Raw genomic sequence first — 20,084 nt, forward strand, 5'->3', positions numbered from 1 at the left:
GATGACCCCTGTAGGGTCACCACCTTCCATTTGAAATGCTTTTCCTCTTTGGTGACAACAACCTTTCAAATAAAATGGCTCCCAGGTAGTACAAGGTTAATGTCACAGTTACTGCTCTACAGTAACTCAGGTAAAAATGACCACCTTACCTGCATCTGTGGTGGTGGTGGTGGTGGTGGTGGTGGTGTGTTTTAAAGGAACACTTTGAACTTCTAGTGTGCGCAGCTGTCAAGTCTTGATGTTGCTTTGCTGCATACTTTTATGGGTATTGAAATAATGGTAGGGATGCCTTTTCAGTTGTGAGAACCCTGCCTCTCACACAGTGTTATTCCTTCGGTTTGCTTGTGTTTTAACTTTCTGTCCCCTTTCTTGCCTCTGTGACTACTCCTGGCACATCCCGATTCCTGGTTATATCTAGATCTTTCTCTAGGTGACCTCACCTTTTGACCCCATGGACTGAAGAGCAGAGAGGGCACTGAAGCTGAGTGCCTGGCTGTGAAAAACAGTTCATCCCTCTTGAGGATGGAGCTGTGGGTGTAGAGAGAAGATACATTGCTTTTAACTTCCAGATGGGAGAGTGAGCTGACATAGAGAGAGGAGGCTCCTTCTAGGCACCAAGAGACAGCCCTTGCCTGTTTCCAGGTTTATAAATAGCCATTTCTCTAACCTGCTTTGGGTGCACAACCCCTCAGGGCAGGGACTGCATGTGTTTGTCAGGATGATAAGTAGAATGTGAATATAAGATTAGCACCGGGACTCACTAATGTTCTTTTCTTCCTGAGTCTTTTTCTTTGCTAGAGGATGGATTTTAAAACAAAAAGTTGACTGTAAAACTCTTGCTTAGTAGCTGTCTTTAATTTGACTCTTGAGCAAAGAGATAATAGATAGTTAAAGTTAAGAAGAATAAGGCCCTGAAGATGATGTATTTCTATTCTGGACTGCTGAGGGACCAGTACTCTTGAGTTTTTTGTGCACAATCATTGTGTGTGTAAATGGGCCAGAGAGAGACTAAATGAACTGTAGGTAACCCATGGGAAATAGTCACTATTAAAAATAATAGAGATAAAAAGACAAGTAGTTCTTAACTCAGCCTTTATATATAAAATTATTATATAAGACATCCTCATGCGACTCTCTGTATGTTTCACATTAAATATAGTATGATAGTTTCTTGAAGTTTTATAATTATAGAGGAAAATGGTCTAAGGAGGACTATAAACTTGCTGCTGTTAATACTCTGTACTGGCAGTAGTTGAAATGTTGGAGTTTATCACTAATTTATAAATGAGCTATGAAACATTAGACATTTTCTCATATTTTAGAATTTGCATGAGATAGAGCTTTTCTCCACCATAAAATATGTAGTTGATCATATTTCCTAAATAGGATAATTTGAAAATTTGGTACAAATGAAGTCTCTCTCCTATTTAGAACTACCTCTGCATATGCTTTCACAAATGCTGGGCTGGCAAACCACTGTGAAAGCGGGTACCTCTGCATCATGTTTTTATTCCAAGGCTATTGGTTCCATGCCACACTATTTTTTTTTCTCACAGCAGGAACACTGGAAGCTGAGTTTGTATTTAGAAGTAGTTCCCTATGGGATCAGAGTGAGGGTTAGGTCAGAAGTCTGACAGTGCTTATGGCTTGTGGGTTTGCTTTTGTCTTCCCTTTGGCAACTGCCAGCATCTGCCACAGCCCTGCAACTTACGGGGGGGGGGGGGGGGCAATAATCAGAACACACATCTGGATCCCTGCCCCTGCTCACCAGGAAGGCTGCTCGACAGCAGTAGAGTTCAGTGGAGTGAGTGAGCGCCTTGGAGAGTTGGGAAACCTAGAATTGTGAGCTGGTGAGCCCCGGCTTCCTGCGCCCAGCGTAGGGCTTTTGCTCTAGTCCCAGGACTGTATTTTTTCCCACAACTCTTGGTTGTTGGGAAGGAACACCTTAGGAGTCCTGTGACTCTGGTTTCAAATTCCTCTTTCTTTACAAGAAAATGACTCCCTCTTCTCAGGTATTTTTGTAAATTTTGAACGTCTAACCCTTAGACTAAGTGGATAATCTAGGATTCCCTGAAGTCACTCGTAAAAATCTTTGTTTCCTCCCAGGTTTCCAGAGCGATTTAACTCACTCAAAGGTGTTTGAGACTTTAATGAATTCCTGACAGTTCTTTTGCTGTGAATGAACTGCTTGAGCAAATTGAGTCAGTCATTGGCCTGCCATAGTCTGAGCTGGTCTAAGAGAAACAGTTGCTGGGTAGTCATCCATAATCAAATGTTCTTAACGTTCCAGACATAACTAGTTGCTGCTTTTGAACTGATAGCACCCCTCTCCTCTCCAGTGCCCAGGGCGTAAGATGAGGAGCCTCCGACATTGGGAGATGTTTTGGGAGGACTTTGGGCACAGGAAATTTACCCAAGAAATATATTGAATATATGTGTGTATATATTCATCACAGTTCATGAGAGATACTACCTAAAGGATTTCTGTTTCTGTTGGTGGGAGAACCCTAAAGCTTGTTTTTGAAATAAAAAATATAAGAAAAAAATCCCAGAAAAGCAAATGTGATCATTGTATGAACCATGCCTTAATTTAAAATGAATAATAAAATAAAAGTCAGTCCCTACAAAAATTAAAAATTATTCAAATTAGCCCATTCAATCAGACGTGCAAAATTTTAGAGCTGTCTATTTCAAATTGTTTTTGTGGTTCCAAGCAGTCATCCTCAATCCTGGCATGTTCTCAAGGTGACATCTAGAGGATGTTGTGGTGATATTTCCGGAAGCCATTGATTGCAGTATATTCTAGGAAAACGTTAGTGGACAGCTAGTTAAAGCCACGTCTCTTGTTATGGTTGGTGGCAGTGTAGTTGATAGAATCTAAATTCAGTGGGTTTCTCCTGAGAGCTCTCCATCATACTTACTCTTGTGGATAAAAATAGACCTAAAAATCCTGACACTAAATAAAACCATTCAAGTTTTGGTCGTTCTTACTGGCAACACTTAATGACATGTGCACCTTTGAAGAGACCACAGTTCCTTCCTGAGCTCCCTTGAGTCATCCTTGCCCACTCTTGCCCAGCAAAATGTTCATTTTGTGCAGAATGGGCTGCTTTGAATCTAATTTTCACGCCCAGTTTCTTTACATTTTCATTTATGATGTCAGATTATAGAAATCAAAAGACAGATACTCGCTTGTAGGAAATCAGGAGTGAGCAGAAGACTTGGACACTCATTCGTAGACATCGAGGCAACACATCTGACCTGGGGTGGGTGAGGAGTGGGTACGTAGGAGAAGTGAGCGTAGCCAGTTCCGGAGGCTGACAGGTTTGGGGATTTTATGTAACCTGGAGGAGAGATTAATGACAAATCGGTTTCAAACTTCTGGAACAGTAGTATTTCAATGGCTATTGTCCTTGTTGAGATTGAAATGGATTAAACTTCATAGTGTAGATGCTAGATGGCCAGCATATGCAAAGTTACCACGCACTCCAGTACAAAACTGAAGGAGACTGTATGACGCTTCTCCCCTGTCTTTACTTCTGGGAAACCCCAAGACAGAAGCATCAAAAGACCTGCTTTTTTCTAAACTTTTATCAATACTTAGACTCCCAAAGGCATCCTGAACCCTAGTGTAGACTGCGGTCAAAAATTCTAATGAATCATAGAACCCAAAAAACAAGCATTGAAATCCCAACTGCCCACCCCCACTCTCCTGCCCACCCCCACTCTCCTGCCCACCCCCACTCTCCTGCCCACCCTCCACTCCCATAATCTAGCCACCACGGATAATCTAGCTGCTCTGAGAGTCTGTGGAGAACTGGACTGTAGTGAGGCTTTGAAACAGGATAGTGTGTTTGCCAAGGTGGAGGAGCCTCCTGCCCGGGGCAGTATGAGTCAGAAGCAGATCAACTCTGCAGTGGGGAGGAGGGAAAAAAGAAGACCTGAACTAGTGTGGAGAGAAAGGCATGAGATGAAAAGCTGTAAGGCGGGCTGTATGGAGTGCTGATGGCTGCCGGGTGAGGGTTAATCTGACGTTGGAAGCAAGGGGGGCTCTCTGGAGACGAGGGGACAAGTATAGTGAGGTCAGGAGGCTAAGACAACACAGAGGGTTACCACTGGGTTCAAAGTGTGCAGGCTGTGGCTTCAGGGAGCAGGGGTGTCAGGTGTATTCATTTTCGTACTAAATTCCAGCCTGCATGCCTTCCTTCCACCCTATTATGTGCAGGCTATTCCACCTTTCTTAGGGCTGGCACTCCTGAGCTGGCCTTTGTCAGAACTAACACAGCTTTGCAGCCTTAGGTTGTGAGTTCCTTGCTTGTGAGAGGCCCTGTTGCCTTCACAGAAGACCTGCTTGGCTTGTGTAGCGTGGTTCAAATAGCAGTTACGTTGGTCACAGTTTCCATGGATGATGGAGCTGACTTCTGATTACTGCCTTCTCCAGAGAGCCTGGTATTCATGACGGAGTGGCAGATTGGGAGGTGTGGCGTCACCCACCTGGTTTTGTTCTATGAAAGGCACCTTCTAGGAGGAAGTTTGAGCAGTGTGTTCTCTGGAGAGAAAAGCTAAACATGAAAAGCCTGGAGCCTGGTGGGAGAGTTGTTAACGAACATGAAAATATCCATGTGAGTCTAGCTGCAGGCAGGCACTCTCGGGTGCCAGGGACCAAGCTGCCAAGCTGTTACCTGGAGTCTGTTCCCAGAGAGAAAGAGGAGGAGAACAAAGGTTTAGTGTTGTTATAATGGGAATGATACAGTCCACCTCTGAAGCCTTTACTGTGTGCTTGGCACTGTTCTTAAGATTTGTATAAACTCATTTTATCTTCATAACTAGCCGAAGAAGGTGGGACCCTGATTCTTCCCACTGGGGAAGGGGTGAACACTAACGCACAAAGAGATAAGTTCATTTACAGACAGCTTCACAGCCAGTAAACAACAGTTGGAAGTTAAACCTTGCAGTGGGGCCTCAGGCCTGTGCCCTTAGTCTTGGGACCCCTCTGCCACTCGGGAGAAATTACAGTGTCAACAGTTGCTTACCAGCAGAAGTTGGGACCTGTTTAAATATTTAACTAAAAGATTGTATTTGAACTTAAACAACCATTGAAGATGCGCTTTATTTCTGTGCTGTTTTTTTTTAGGTGGGGACCCTAGACTCAGTCCCAGTGCCCCCAATTAAGGAGGGCTCTTCCAACAATAGGTATGATGCCATGGTGATAGCATTGTATTACCCCTTACCCACTTCTGAATCAAAGGTGTTATTCAGCCTGAGTTGCCCTGTAAATAAAAGACGAAATGCAAGGCTACAGCTTGATGAGGTAGAAAGAAGCATGCCGTTATGAATATGTTAAATAAATGATGAGGGTCTTGGGCTTTGTATACATTTGTTCTTTAAATTATCAAAATAAACAGTAGATAGTAAGTAGCATTTTTATTTTAACAGTGGGGAACACAGAGTTTGAAGCCAAATGCAGGAAAGATCTCTCAACTAGAAAAAGGCACAAACCCAGAATTGCAACCCCGATCTGTCCATTTCCAAAGCTTATGCCTTGCCACTCAACTGCTACCAACTATGGGGATAAATAAGCTTTAACTGGGCTTGAATTGTTAATGAGCTTTTCCCCAGCCTTTGCCAACTCTGAAATTCTAGAATTACCTAATATTTATGAAGTATTTATAAAAAGTTCTTTGGTACGGAACAGTGTAGTAGGTCTCTGGTTGAGCACATTGCTCAAAGGAACCTCCTTTTGGGATGCTGGTGTGGGCTCCGTGCCCACACCTTCAGCTCCGTTCTCATTGACTGCTCAAAGGGGGAAGAAACAGTGTGATTTATATTTTCAACCCGTGAAATTTGAAGAGAAAATACTGCATTAATTCTGTGCCCTGTAAATCTTTTCTCGCATTAGCAGCCTTCTATTAAAATGTGCCAAGGAAGAATTGCCATGTGTGCTGACGGAGTTAAGTTAAAAAGAGAAGATTAGAAAAGAGACCGCACTAATAAATTTCATCTGAGGCAGTTGGAAAATGGAGTGCTGTTTTGACAAGTTAGAAACAACACACACACATCCCGTTTCTGTTTGGAATGGTTAAAATGAATTTCTGGAGACCACCAGAAACATCTTATATTAGAAACCCGGCTTTTCTGCTGAGTTACCCAGATGTCAAACACATATGTTCCTGAGCTTTAAGTGCTATTGTAATGAGGTGCTGTAACTGGAATGGTAACTGGAGGCTTTCTAAACCAAGTTACCCTTCCTCCGAGGACCACGTCTAGGAAGAATTATTGGAATCCCCACCTCTGTACTTTTCACTGTCTGGCAATTTATGATGCCTTCAGGAGGTCTTTGTTCAGAGCTGACAGTGTTAAGAATGGTCTGTAACCTCCTAGTGTAACCTGGAGTCACGTGTGTTTTCCCGTGGAGCCGGAGTAGAGTAAAGAACAAGAATGGTTCTCTCCTCCTCCTTGCTCAGTGCCAGCACCTGGCCCAGGTCTTAGGAATGGATGTGTAGTTTGGTTTTGTTCTTTTGGGGAAGTCTTCATTTAATATGAGGAAACGTGGTCTCTGATTATATTACTTTAGTTTTGTTGTTGTGTTTTTTAAAACTACCTACAGATGTCCTCCAGCTGCTTCTAGAACTTCCTGTTAACCTTGCTTTTTATCTTAAAAGTCACCTCATGTCTACAGAATTTGGTCCATGCTCCTTAGTGTGACTCAAATGTGGTACTAACCAGGTGAGCTGACAGGTTGGAGCAAGACTGCCTAGGTGAACCATGTTGCACATCCAACAGCCAGGTGACCTGCAGCTCCTTGGGAGTCAGCCTCATTTTCTTTATGGTTTGAGAGATGATGATGATGATGATGGTGATGATGATGATGATGATGATGATGATGATGATGACGACGACGACAATGTAGTTTTGGTATTGTGCCAAATAAGATTGTCATTTGAATCCAGTGTCTTAATGTATATGAAAAAACAGATGTAATACCTGGTGTGCAGTATATGCCCCTTTTGAAGCCATCATTGTTAGGTCTGTGGTTCAGCCACAGTCTCTGGTCATCTTGCTGATTTTGAGAGGACCATGATCTTGAGATTTTGGTACTCTTCCACATGCCATTCCTGCCTTCCATTTGCTTTGATCTCTTCTCCAGAGAGCTTGGGTGGACTCCCAGCGTCCCACAGCAAATAACGCTGCTTCTTTGATACACCCCCATCCTGCAGGCAGAATAACGGGTTCTCCCCACAGTGTTATGTTGCTACTTTGATGCCCCTGTCCTCAGGTACTTACCAAACTGGTTTCATGTGTCTTTGTCCTCTTTCTAGTACCCGTAGACAAGTAGAATAGCATGTGTAGTTTGGTGGACAAGAAGGGCTGTTTGTAAACTGAGATTTTTTTTTTTTTTTCTGAGAAGTCAACCATCCCGTTTGTGTTCATCCCAGTCCATTCTACTGGGCACAAGCAGAAGGCATTGGGGAGATGGTTGCTCCATGAATAAATATTCATTGCTCCATTTTTAGTCTGAAACAGAGGGTTTTCTGTTTTGTTTCTTGATGTTCACAACACATCACTGAATTTATAGCAAGAAGGACAAGTTTCAGCCAGCTTCCAGGCTGGCTGAACTGATGGTATGTAACACTACTGTCATCTAGTTCCAGGCTGGGTTTTAGTCATCATTAAAGAGACTCATAGGATAGTTATGAAGACAAGAGATCATCATTCAAATCTCAGTGTCTTCAGGGTTGCACTATGATTTAATGATGAGAAAAATACATGTAGCAAGTAAATATTTAAGCATAAGTAGAGGGTTGGCCCGAATGCAGAAGGAAAAAAAATCAAGATTTTGGGTAGTAATAATTGCTCACATTTTCTTAGAAGAAATTAACATATCACTGCATCATAACAGAACCTTTCTTCAAATTACAAGTTGCCTCTTCAGAGGTTGATAGGCACTGTCGACTCAGTGCTTGCTAGTGTGTGAGCACCAGCTGGAGGCTCTTCCCACTCCCTCCAGCCCTGCTCTGGGTCATCTGGGGTGTAGGGAGCACAGCCTCCCCCAAGCTAGCGAGGGGAAGGGAGGGGAGGCTTTTTTAGTATGCGTGCACATGAGAGTGAGTAAAGGCAAAATCTAATGACGATCTAGGGGCAGCAGTTACCCTGGAGCCTGCTTGGCTCACTGGGTCCAGAAAATAGCCAGGCTCTGTCTGTGTTTTCTCTTTTGGCGGTCCCATACTTGGTGCCCTACGTTCCCTTTTGCTCCACTCACCCAGTTCCTTTGCTTATTTGTGGTTTCTGCTTCCTTGTGACCTTAGTTGATGCCTAGCATCCAACTGGCCATTGTCTCCTCACCATCTGAGGCCTCTTTCCACTTTTCTGCCCCTGTGCAAATCAGGATGCATTGCCTCAAAGACTACACAGTCATGCTGCTGGAGAGGGCTTCTTGAATGGGCCAGCTCCATTTTACAGAGTTCAGGTTGCCAAGTCCCTGGCTGCTTAGCTCTTAGTGGTCTACATATTATCCAGTTAGCAGAGGCCCCAGGAATTCAGTAAGATCTGAAAATACAGAGGAGACATTACAAACTCGAAGGCCTTAGGACCTCCGCCCCCATAAGCTGTGTCAGGGACAGGCAAAGGCTACGGAGAAAATACTTCTTAATCACGGAACAATTGTGTGTTGCCTGCTGGTATGAACTCTTGACTAGGAAGAACTTGGCTTTGAAATCATCTCGCCATTTACCAAACGCTTACCATCACTTAAGCTCCAGAAACCTTCATTTCTTCTCTGTAGGGTGGTTACTAGGATTAAATGGGTTAATAGAGACCTCAAATGGTGCCTGGCACATAGGGAGCATTATATGGGCATGTCTTAATTTTTCTTAGTGTCAGCATCCTCATTATCATGTAGTTCCACGGTGAAATGGACTGACTGTCCCACCTTTTTTTTTTTCCTAAAACACCAAGCTGTCATGTTCTGCTCTTAAATAGTCCTCATTCCCCCCTTTCATATTTCTAAAAGGAAAAAAGGAAACTTTTCTCTATTGCGAGGATAGCAACAGGACATATAAAATGAAAGCCAACACTGGGCACTCACTGGTCTGCCTTAAAAGTAGGGTGGGGACCTTGACAAATTGGTTGAATAGATTGTGTCCAAAGAAAAGAATGTCACCTGTCTTAAACAGACATCAGAAAGAGGCCCAAGGTTGTCAGATCTGTCGTTCTTTCTTGGCAAAGAGCTTGGATGGATTATGTTTGAAAACTTCTGCTACTCAATCAAGCACATGTATGGGTTTGGAGACATACAGCCCACAGACTGCAAGCTCTGGCCTCAGGCTGCAGCTTTAAGAACATGTGTGATTATACTTATCCCTGGAGAAGGCTGAAAGTGAGATTTATGTATGTGAGTTGAAATTGTACTTGTGGATACATACACACACACACACACACACACACACACACACACACACACACACACACACGAGTTACCTGTCTCCACAACGTGGCTAGAGTTGGTTTTAAAAATATAAATTTGCGCTAGGTATAATTGGCCTTTAATCCCACCAGAGGTAGGCAGATCTCCATGAGTTCAAGGCCAGCCTGGTCTACATAGTGAAGCACTGTCTCCAAAAAAGAAAAAAAGAAAGACAAGAAAAAGAAAAAAAATAAGCATCACTCTTATGCTTCAAACTCGCTCCTCGTTTCTCATCTAACAGAACAAACGAGGCGGAGGGTGCCAGCCTCTGACGAGGCTGTACCATCCAGTGCTCACCTCGGTTATGCGCCTCTCATCTGCTCTTCATGGGCCAGGCCCACATTCTCCATCTTCTAGAGCACACAGGGCTCACTCTCCCTTGTTTTCAATGCCCCTTCTGTTTCTCACGTGGAAATTAATTTTCTCCAGTTATCAAGTCCCAGAAAGGCCTCTCCCTTCATAAGATCATGCTCTTGATTTGTTCCTGCCCACCACGATGTCATAGTTGTCCCCGTGACTGAATGACTGCACTGTGGGCCTTTAAGGGAGTAAGAGAAAGGTGTGTGTTAGGAGGAGGTGGAGGGGAAGGAGCAAGCTCCCCAAGATAATGAGGTTTCCTATGTTACTAACACTGTTGACTTACCCAATGTGCAAACGGTCCAGAATGTGCAAGGGAATTTACTCAGGGCTGATGTGGCTATTAGAAGTCAGTTCTTAAATTCCATCACAAGTGTTCTCATTAAAGGTAATAGCAGAAAATTGCAGCAAAGATTGCCCCCGTTTTCAAGTGGTGATCCCCTCTGCAGAGCTGTTGATTTGTGTAGTTAATGCTAATTTATTGAATATGCTTCTGCTTCTTGTTGATTTTTAGGTTTGCTGCCACAGTTACTGGGAGTCGCCCCGGAGAAGGCCATAAAACTTACAGTAAGTCTTTGAATTGGGGCTTCTTGTTAAGAGACACAGACTCAACAGTCTAGCAGGTATTCTTCTGTGATTCAGCAGGTTTGTGGTCCTTCAACCATGCTAATTAGTTTGATGGTCAGAGCAGTCAGCACATAACTTCTCCTTGTTGTCTGTGGAACATTAAACATCCAAAAATGTTGTAATGAGCTTGGAGATGACGGTAGGTGGCTGCTGCCGTGGCTTTTCATCATCTGCAGCAGCGGTGAAGTTCCCACAATACCTGACATAGTAGGCACTTGACACCTGTCATCTTACCCTTGCAGTTTAAAGTGTGGTTTTCGGAGTACAGCGGGTGAGGCCAGTAGGGTTCAAGTAGCCTAACTCATGAGTCAGAGAACCAGAATGCCGAGTCAGGATTTCAGACCTCTCAGTATGTCCTCTCACACTTATCCAGATGCTTTGGAATGCATCTTTACAGCGTGTTCGAGGAGCATTCTAAGCCAGATGCTGAGAGCTCATTGGTCTGGTTGAAGCTTGTCCTAGCTCACCTGCAGGTGGTTGGTACCCATTTTCAGTGTCTAGAGAGTGAGGAGATACTACGCGTACATCCCTAAGGCCTCAGAGCCCTAGAAAAGTCAACTCTGGCTTTAGCCTGGGCTGTATAGCCTTGGTCCCTGTAATACTTCTGTGTCATTTGATGACAGGACTTTGAGAGAGCTAGTCTCTGGCCCATATCTGTCCAAACTATGTAATTGTTGTTTCTTAAAATTGCTTATAGTACCTACCCCAGAGATTATACTCATTTTTTAATGTGTATATCTGAGAAGTTTATGTCTGTGTGAAGATATGACAAGTGTGTGCAGGTGTGAACATATGACAAATGTGTGCAGGTATCTCTCGGAAGCCAGAAGAGGGCATGGGCTCACCCCAGAGCTGGAATTGCAGGCAGTTAGAAGCCACTTTACAGTGCTGGGGATTGACCTTGGTGCCTCGAAAAGAGCATGAGACATTGTTAACTGCTGAAACATCTCTCCAGCCCCCTGAGGAATTTTTAGATACTAAATATCTACTAAGCTGAAAAAAACAAACTAACAAACAAAACTAAAACTACATTGGTTTCAGTGAGGAATGCTATTTTAAATTAAATCTTGTTAAAAGACTTATTATGACTTTTAATTATAACTTATAAGACAAGTTTTAAATTTTAAAATGTATGTTTTCATCTGTGCTATCAATATGTCTCCCTTCTCATGCTACTATAATTGCAGGACATTTTTAAACTTTTGGCTCTTTAGGCCATTTTTCTTTTAATTTTTCTACCTGTAATATCAGGTATGCCTATATATATTTACCTGTCATACAGGACATATATGTGTGTGTGTGTATGTGTGTATGTCATATATATGTACACACACACACACACACACACACACACACACACACACACACACACGACCTGTATGCTATTAAGAGTCTCTCTTAAACTATTTTAAGATCTGTTAATTTGTGCAATCAACTGAGGAAAAAAAGTAACATATATTGACAGAAGTATATTTGTGTGTTTAATGACTTTCTTTAGATTTTTCATCAGCCTCTATAAATATTTCTCTTCAAGGTGAACGATTTTGTGAGAGATAAGTTTATGCACAAAGATGGCTCGGTTCCGCTTTCGGCAGAGATTTTCGCTGGAGGTTGTGTAAGTATCTTTTCTACATTTCTGTACTGGAAAGCTGTTCTTCATACATGTGTCAGTGCTGCGACCAGCACATGGTGTGAACTAAGGCTTCTGTTTGACCCCAGATCCTGTACAAGGCCAGAGTTTCCTAGACAGGCTGTGGTTCCTGAGGGGAAGGGTAAACTGTCAATCTTTCTGCCTGATCTTCATGCCTGTTACCATTTCTCATTGCTTTGGGTCAGTTCTGCCGTCCGCTCATTTGCCTTGGGAGTGTTTGGCCTTTGAAAGGCTTTGCCAGCCCTTTCTGAAATTTCCTCACAATACCTTGTTTCCAGTGGCAGACTCTGCTGGGTCCAGCATTAAGCTTGTACCTTGCAGCCAGCTCTTGGCGTGGCTTTGTCTTGCAAGTGGCAGCGAACCTTCCCCCTTCCAGGGCTTCTGGGAGAAACTCTGGGAAGCAGATTGCTGAGGGTGTTCTGCCTTGTCAGAAATGTGTGGACTGATTGCTTTGGGATATGGCTGAGCAACCTGCAGCTCATTCTAAAGCTCAGCAGAACATTGTCTAGCTGTGTCTCATGGACCAGTTTGTCCATGTGAATGCAAACCCTTCAAGTCAATTAACTCTTGCACAAAGGCTGGAGCCATTTAAAGATAAGGTTCACTAAGTAAACTCACTTTGATCACCCAGGCTATCCAATATTGGTATATTTCCCTTCTAACCTCACGTAACTTTCCATATAAGAAAAGATGAGGTCACATTTTTCTTTTCTTTTTAAATTGGCCTGTTCAGGCAAGAAATAGACTCTCCCCCCCCCCCCCCCCCGCCTCCTCCTTGAAAATCAGTGAGTTTAGAAGCAGACACCTGATGATATGAAAAACTTGTGTGGAAGAGACTCACTATCTATCTCAGGCTGAATGTAGCAGTGCCAGGAGCCCATGTTCCTGGTAACTTTTATGAGAGGATGGAATTTGGCTGCTGCCTGTCTCTGTTTGATCACTGACCTGTCAGAGGTGGCCAGGTAGGGTCCCTTGTCCCTGAATGTTTAGGAGCATTCAGGATGGAAAGGGGAGCCTTTAATGTCTTCAATGCAAGGGACACATGGTAGTAATAAGAGACTTAAGGAGTTCAGAAGTACTCCCCTTAAGGACTCTTCATCTCAAGCAAGCCTGCCTTTGCCATTCAAGTTGCAAGACTTTCTCATTTTTAATTAATGAATTAATTTGTGTATGTGTGTGTTTGTGTGCCTGTGCACATGCATGCATGCGCCCGTGCATGTGTGTCTCTTTGTGAAAGCATTTCAAGTGTGTGCTGCCTTGACAAGAGAGTTGTGAGCTCCCTCAGGTGTCTGCTGGGAACTGAGCTGGGGCCCTCTGGAAGAGCCTTCTCTCCAGCTTGTTTCCTAATATTTAAATACGTGCTTCCACAGGCTGGATCTAGCACAGTCCTTCAGGATGCTGCATGAGCCTAAGGTACTGGATAGGTGTCTCTCCAGGCGGAGGTTAGCCCAGTCCTTCAACCTGTTGTAAAGAGCCTTGAGCCAGCAGGATATTTTGATCAGGTAAAGGTGGAGGTTTCATTTTGTATTTTGTAAGTTACATTTTTTTAAACTTCATAGACATATGATGCTGGAACCGTGTAAGAATTTAAAATGAAAATTCATTTTATGACTCTAGTCAGGTAACCATCATGGCACAGAGCCTGGAGATGTATTTTTTCCTTAATGCAGGCATTTTGCCCACACATGTACTGGGGTGCCGAGGAGATCGGCCGGGGCATGCATTGTCAAGGTGCCCTCTGTAGGTGGTCTTGTTTTCAAGTACGGTGGCCCATTTCAAACACAGAGCACAGACTGGCATCAGAAGTAGTGCCTAGCTACTGTAAAGAGACACAGCCCCTTTTCAAGCCTGATCTAAACACAGGCTTAAAATTGGAGTCACTCGGGCTTTACAGCTACTTAAAATATCTGTGAAATGAGGTTCGACACCCTTTACCTCACAGGCACTCCTCCGAAGGGCAAGCCTCTGGTTTTGAGCCCCTTCCCGGAACACTAGCCACTGCTTTAGGGAAAAGTTTGAGTTCAGTTAGGCAGTTGTGTAGGGAGCAAAGAACCCAGGGGATAGAAGAATGGATGGTTCGAATGCGTGCGTGCGTGCGTGCGTGCGTGCGTGCGTGCGTGCGTGCGTGCGTGCGTGCAAGTCACAGCAGCGTCTTCCTTCTAGGCTCTGTCTCTCTTTCAGCACCTGTGTATACCGTAGAAAGACATGAGTTCTATGGCCTGCTCTGTGTAATTGAGAATACAAAGGGTTCTGTGACCTCTTGTCCCATGAGCAGTTCCTTGCTTTAGCTCAGCCAAGCATGGCTGGGCATTGACTTTTAAGTCCCCAGGAGCTCACCTTGCTTCCTTATTGCTGAGCGTCAGCACACATGGCTGACTTTTCACTCACGTCAACCAAAGCTGTTCATTTCGTTGAACAAAGCCCTCTCTGTTTTACAGTGTTTTTGACAACAACAGGGAAAATATGCAGAGACCATTGGCTCATAGCCTGCGTCTTCACAGGGCCTGGCCAATCTCATTGATTCACTCATTGTAGAAGAATGAAAGTACGTTTGGAGGAGACAGTCCCGGGCACTTCACAGGAGTAAACCTTACCCTAGTTCTTGTTAGCTTCATAAAATAGGACTGTTAAATGAGGAAACTAAAACTACTTTTCCTTTGCTGACACATATAAAAGTGTAAAGCTGACTTTTGTAAAAAGCTCATACTTCTTCCTGAAATTAGTTTCAGTTTAGAACCCTAGCTAAAATTTTTACTTGAGTTTTCTTTCTTTCCTTTTTTTCCCTTTTTTTTCTTCCCACACTGACTGGTAGATATTTTCCCCATAATTCTTGACTCACCTAGATGCTGAGACCAGAGTTTTTAAACTCCTGAATCTGAAAGAAATCTTTATGGTGGTGGTGTTTTTCTCTGAGTGGATTTTCTGCTATTTTTAAATATATTCATTGAATTAAGAATTCTGAGAGTCTTGGGCCCTCGGACTCCGCTGGTACAAAAGATATGTGCTCCATCTCTTTGCGTCCTTCTCTTTCTGTAAAACAATGTGGCTGAGAACCTAGTAGTGAAGGTCATCAGGAAATTCAGTCGAGGAGCGGACATGTGACCACAGCTCAAGCAGGTTGCCAGTGACTCCAGTAAACCCAGAGCTGGTAGGGTTAAAGCCTTGGTGAGGGGTATGGAAGTTTGGAACCTTTGGCTTTGATTCTTTGATCTTATGAAATCCTACCATGTAAGGAAAGACAGTGGTGCTGTAATTGTCTTTAAGAAAGCAAGAAATTATCTGGCATGAAAATCTAATATTCACCAGAAAAATTGTGTCAACAGCACCTATATTACAGAGCCTGTTCTTAGTAAAAAATTATTTTTATATCAATAGAAAACAAAATTCTGTAATAGTTTTTGTAAAGGCTATGGCTGTGATTGTGATAATACAGTCCCAGTATTTTCCTGTTGTGGTGTGCTCATGTGTTTACATACATGAATGCCTCTGATGTTCATGAGTTTGTATTGATTCATGGGAAAAGTCATTGATAAGAACACTGCTGGTTCTGGAAATGATTGGTAAATAAAGTTCTGCCAGGGCTAGAGAGATGGCTTGGTGGGGAAAGCACTAGCCACACAAGCCTGAGGATCTGAGCCCTTATTTCCAACACCCATGTAAAAGCTAAGTGGGAGTGGCAGTTTCCCTGTGATCTCAGCTGATTGGAAACAGAGATAGGAATTCCCCAAAGTAAGCAGGCTACCAGACTAGCCAAAATTAGCCAGAGACTCTGCCTGCATATATAAGGTGCAGCAAGATGGAGGAAAACACTAGACAATGCCAGGTCTCCATAAGCATGTGTGTGTGCATACGTGTGTGCATTCTTATACCAACAAACACAGTATAGCACAATTGGAAAGGTATGGAATGTGAATAATTCTTCTCCCTAACATAGCATGGAACCACATGCTATTATTATCTGCTTGTATTCTTACTCTCTTTTTCTTTTATGGTTCTGGAGAGTGAACCTAGGGCTTTAGGCATGGTATGCAGTCTACCTCTAAACTGTATCTCCTAACCTCTTTTATTATTTTTTCCTGATTTTAATTTCAAAACAAGATCTCATTAAGTTGTCCAGGCTGGCCTTGAACTTGGAGTTGTCCTACTTAAGGCCCCTAGGTAGCTTATATTACAGGCCTGTGCTGTTAGGCCCAGCTTCTGTATTCTCATATGTATAAGATTTTTATATCTGCTTACATAGCTATGCATTAATTGTTTTGGCCATTGTTTGTTTGGGAAAGGGTTTTTTTTTTTTTTTTTCCTTTCTAGAGACAGGGTCTTGTTGTGTAACCAAACTAGACTGGAACTCGAGGTCTCCTTGCCTCAGACTTCTGAATGCTGGGATTACAGATGCTTATCATCATGCTGGCCACATACTTATTTTTCCTTGTGTGTGTATGTGTGTGTTTGTGTGTATGTGCGTGTGTATCCATGCACACATGTATGTGGAGATCAGAGGACCAAGTGCAAGAGTTAGCTCTCTTTCTTTTCACCATGTGGCTTCTAGTGATTAAACTTAGACTATTAAGCGTAGCAGCTAGTTAGTTAGTACCTTAACCAATTAACCACTTCAGTGATTCCCCTGGAAACGATTTAAATTTTTTGTTGTTGTTATTTCACTTTATGAATATGAGTATTTTGCCTGCATGTATGTCTGTGCACCAACTGTGTGCCTGGTGCCTGAGGCAGCCACAAGAAAGTGTCGAATCCCCTGGGAGTAGTTAACCACCATGTGGGAATCGAACTTGGGTCCTCTGGAAGAGCAGCTGGTGTTCTTAACTGCTGAGCTATCTCTCTGGGCCCCAGCATCCCAGGTATTGTTTTTAAGGCAAACTTTTGTTATTAGTCATTTTCACATCACATTTAGTTGACGTTAATGATTATTTTGAAAAACCATGGGAAACACAGAGGTATGGACCTAAGTATGCCTCTTGGTTATCTTAAAATGCCAAACTGGAGTGTAACTGGAGGCCCTTGGTAGCTCCCCTGGTGGCCTTCCCTCCTTCCTTCCTCGGAGTTACCTCCTTCCTGAGTGAGGCAGGTCTTCACTGTTACGCATGTTTTTTCTGCTTTGTACTACATCTGGATGTCTCCTAAGCGATGTAAATGCTTGCTTTTGAATGCTCCACACAAGCCTGGTGCTATAGGAGCGCCCAGGCTCCCCAGATCTAAGCCTTTGCTGTCCCATCAGCGCTGCTCTTAGGCTTTGCTCGTCAGCAGAGAGAAGTAAGTGGAGTCATTACTTCCAGACGCCAGAATGCTGCCTCTCTTGCATGTGTCTGTTACAGATGTTTGTCTTTACAGAGCTGTTATACAGACAGTCCTATAGTTAGGACACTGTGTCATTTAACCCACGGAGGGTTTCGAACCGGGACTGCAGGGTTTTCTTCAGTGTTATAATATTAACCTGTACCCATTGCTGAGTAAATTCAAATTTCCAATGCTTCCCACGTCCGTTATCCTCACCTTTCCTTACCGTAGGTCCTTCCTCTCTCATTTTCTCTTTCTCTCCTTCTCTCAAGCATTGCCCTTGTCATTTCCAAGTGTTCTATATGCTGTTTGTATTTCTCATGAGTTCAATGCATCTTCTGTGCCCCTCTTCATGAGACATAAGGGAGGAGTCTTTTAGTTACTACCATATCCCAATGACCTCAGATAATACATGGCCACTTGCTATCAACTCATTAAATGTTTTCTAAATTAAAGAGTTTTGAGGTCAAAACAGTTCTGGAGCATGATTTTCTTTGCCAGACCTCCAGATTGCTCCTATTGACAGGGGAGCAGAAACTCACTAAAACAGCAATGATCAATAAATGTTTACGTTAGCATGAAATAACACGCAAGGTTCTTGAAATTTGAGTGGCTCTGGAAGCTGAATGTTTCCTTCATTTTCTCCACGTGGCCATTTGTTCCTCTCACAGTGACTTTCCATCTCTCCACACCTCTTTTCAGTCCACTGTCAGTTTCTCCTCTTCATGGTATTTGCTGCCTCAAGAATGCACTTCATGCTCTTGTTAGGCACCTGGCCTCTCCGGTTGACCTTTCAACCTCCTCAGCTCCCATCCTAGACCCAGGTAATTGCCTCAAGTCACTCAGCTGTGCTCTACTACTCAGTTACTTACTGAGAGAAGAAATTTGGTGGGTAGATTTGATTATTTATAAATCCCAAGGACAGTTTTCACTGGTGACCTTACCCAAATGTTATAAGAGACTGCAGTTTGCAGATCCATCTTCTCCACTGTCCAAGGACACTGTCAAACCCTTCTTCACTGTTCTGTTTTTAGTTCTGAATTCTGTAAGTAAGCCCTGAGTAATGGTGGAGGTACTCTAACCCCTAGCCAGATGCCTTATCATTGAGCTTGAAGTCTCTTGAGATTTCAAGCCCAGTCACTTCCAACCAGGGAGAAAATTTCCTCAAATAATGAACATGCAGGCTCTGGCAGTCAGGCCTGGTGAAGTGATAGTTTGAAATGGATTTAAGTCCTATTTTTATGATCTTTCTTTTCTCAAGGTTTGCTGTAGAGATATGACCTCCTAGTGTTTGTTTATTTTGTTTTGTTTTAACCTTAAAACAGAGTTTTTGTTTCACTGTGCATGTTTACACATATCCAACTTATATGTATCAGATGATGTGAGCTAAGTCATTTAGCTAAGTTTCTGTGATTCTGCTCTGATGTAACAGATCAGGTAACCAAGAGGATGCTATGGATAAAAAATTTATTAATTTTTGGTGCTTATATTTATATAATTTATTATAATTTGATGACACTTTAATGGCTGGTTTCATTATTTCAAATTTTTGTTATTGTGTTCATTTTAAATATTGCAGAGAAATTCTTTGCAGAGCCTAAAAGCTATATCAGGTGATGAAATATTTAGCTAGAAGGAGGAGGATAGTTATGTATTCCATGTGGCATGGTTTATTAACTTACAGATGGATGACCCATGCATGGAGTGTGCTAACTCCAAGAGGAACAAATAGAGGAACTGATGGACTCATGGGAGCAGCTGTAGCCATGCCCACATACTGCCTTATCAAGGACATTTCCCAAAGAAATGATCCATGAGCACTCAGTCACCGAACCAACCTTTGAAAAGTACCTACTTATTTTACTTGACTTCATTTCTAAAAATAACAAACAACCCTCAAATACCTTCAGAACCCTAAGAACAGGATGAAAGTAATGACTGGAGACAATTTGCTGTAGTTTATTTATGATGACTAATGTTTTAAGCAGAAAAGAGTTTTACTGAATAGTTAACTTGTAAAATTGTCATGTCAAAACCATGAAAGAATCATAAAAGAGAGGATTAAAAAAGGAGCTGATGAACAGCCCCCCCCCCAAAAAAAAATGCTAACCATAGCAATATCCAAATTTGGAGAATTTTTAAGAACTGAGGAAGCATCTCCATTGAAGTTCACCCTGGAAGGTTCCATGGAGATGGGACTAAAGCTTTGGTGTGGACCAGAGTTCCACTGACTGCATGCCTCCATGCGCCTTGTTGAGAGATTTCTCTAGATGATTCTTACTTAGACTGAAGGAAAAAGTAAGAACAATACCCAGTGGCGCCAAGGACTTCGGGATGCTCTGCATTCCGGATTTCTTTCTTCCCCTAGTTCATATACTGGAATCTAAGACCCAATACTCTGGCCTTAGGAGGGGGAAGCACCACTCTGAGAGGTGAACTTGGTCATGAGCACACAGTTTCTTCTGTCCTTTGACATGCAAGGACATAGCAGGAAAGTGATGTGTGTGAACTAGGAAGTTATGCTGTGCTGTGTTGACATCTGACCGGGGGCAGCTCACCTCTAGGAACCCTAGGAAAGCAACTTCTATTGTTTGGATGTGACTGTCCTGGTTTGCTTCCTATCTCTGTGATAAAGAACATGACCAAAATCAACTTGAAGAAAGGGTTGTTTTCAGCTTGCATTTTTGTTGTCCATCA

At 42.9% G+C, this 20,084-nt stretch overlaps 1 protein-coding gene across 2 annotated transcripts in view; it reads left to right on the plus strand.

Moving 5' to 3' along the window:
• The window catches only part of Slc25a13 (solute carrier family 25 member 13), a 180,098-nt gene that overhangs the window by 113,444 nt on the left and 46,570 nt on the right, over positions 1 to 20,084 (plus strand). For both annotated transcript variants that reach the window (XM_036181810.1, XM_036181811.1), the window contains exons 12-13: positions 10,335 to 10,387; positions 11,982 to 12,062. In XM_036181810.1, the coding sequence (XP_036037703.1) occupies positions 10,335 to 10,387; positions 11,982 to 12,062 (134 nt within the window). The remainder of the gene's footprint in view (positions 1 to 10,334; positions 10,388 to 11,981; positions 12,063 to 20,084) is intronic.

Source organism: Onychomys torridus, chromosome 3, assembly GCF_903995425.1.
Source record: "Onychomys torridus chromosome 3, mOncTor1.1, whole genome shotgun sequence".
Taxonomy (NCBI): domain Eukaryota; kingdom Metazoa; phylum Chordata; class Mammalia; order Rodentia; family Cricetidae; genus Onychomys; species Onychomys torridus.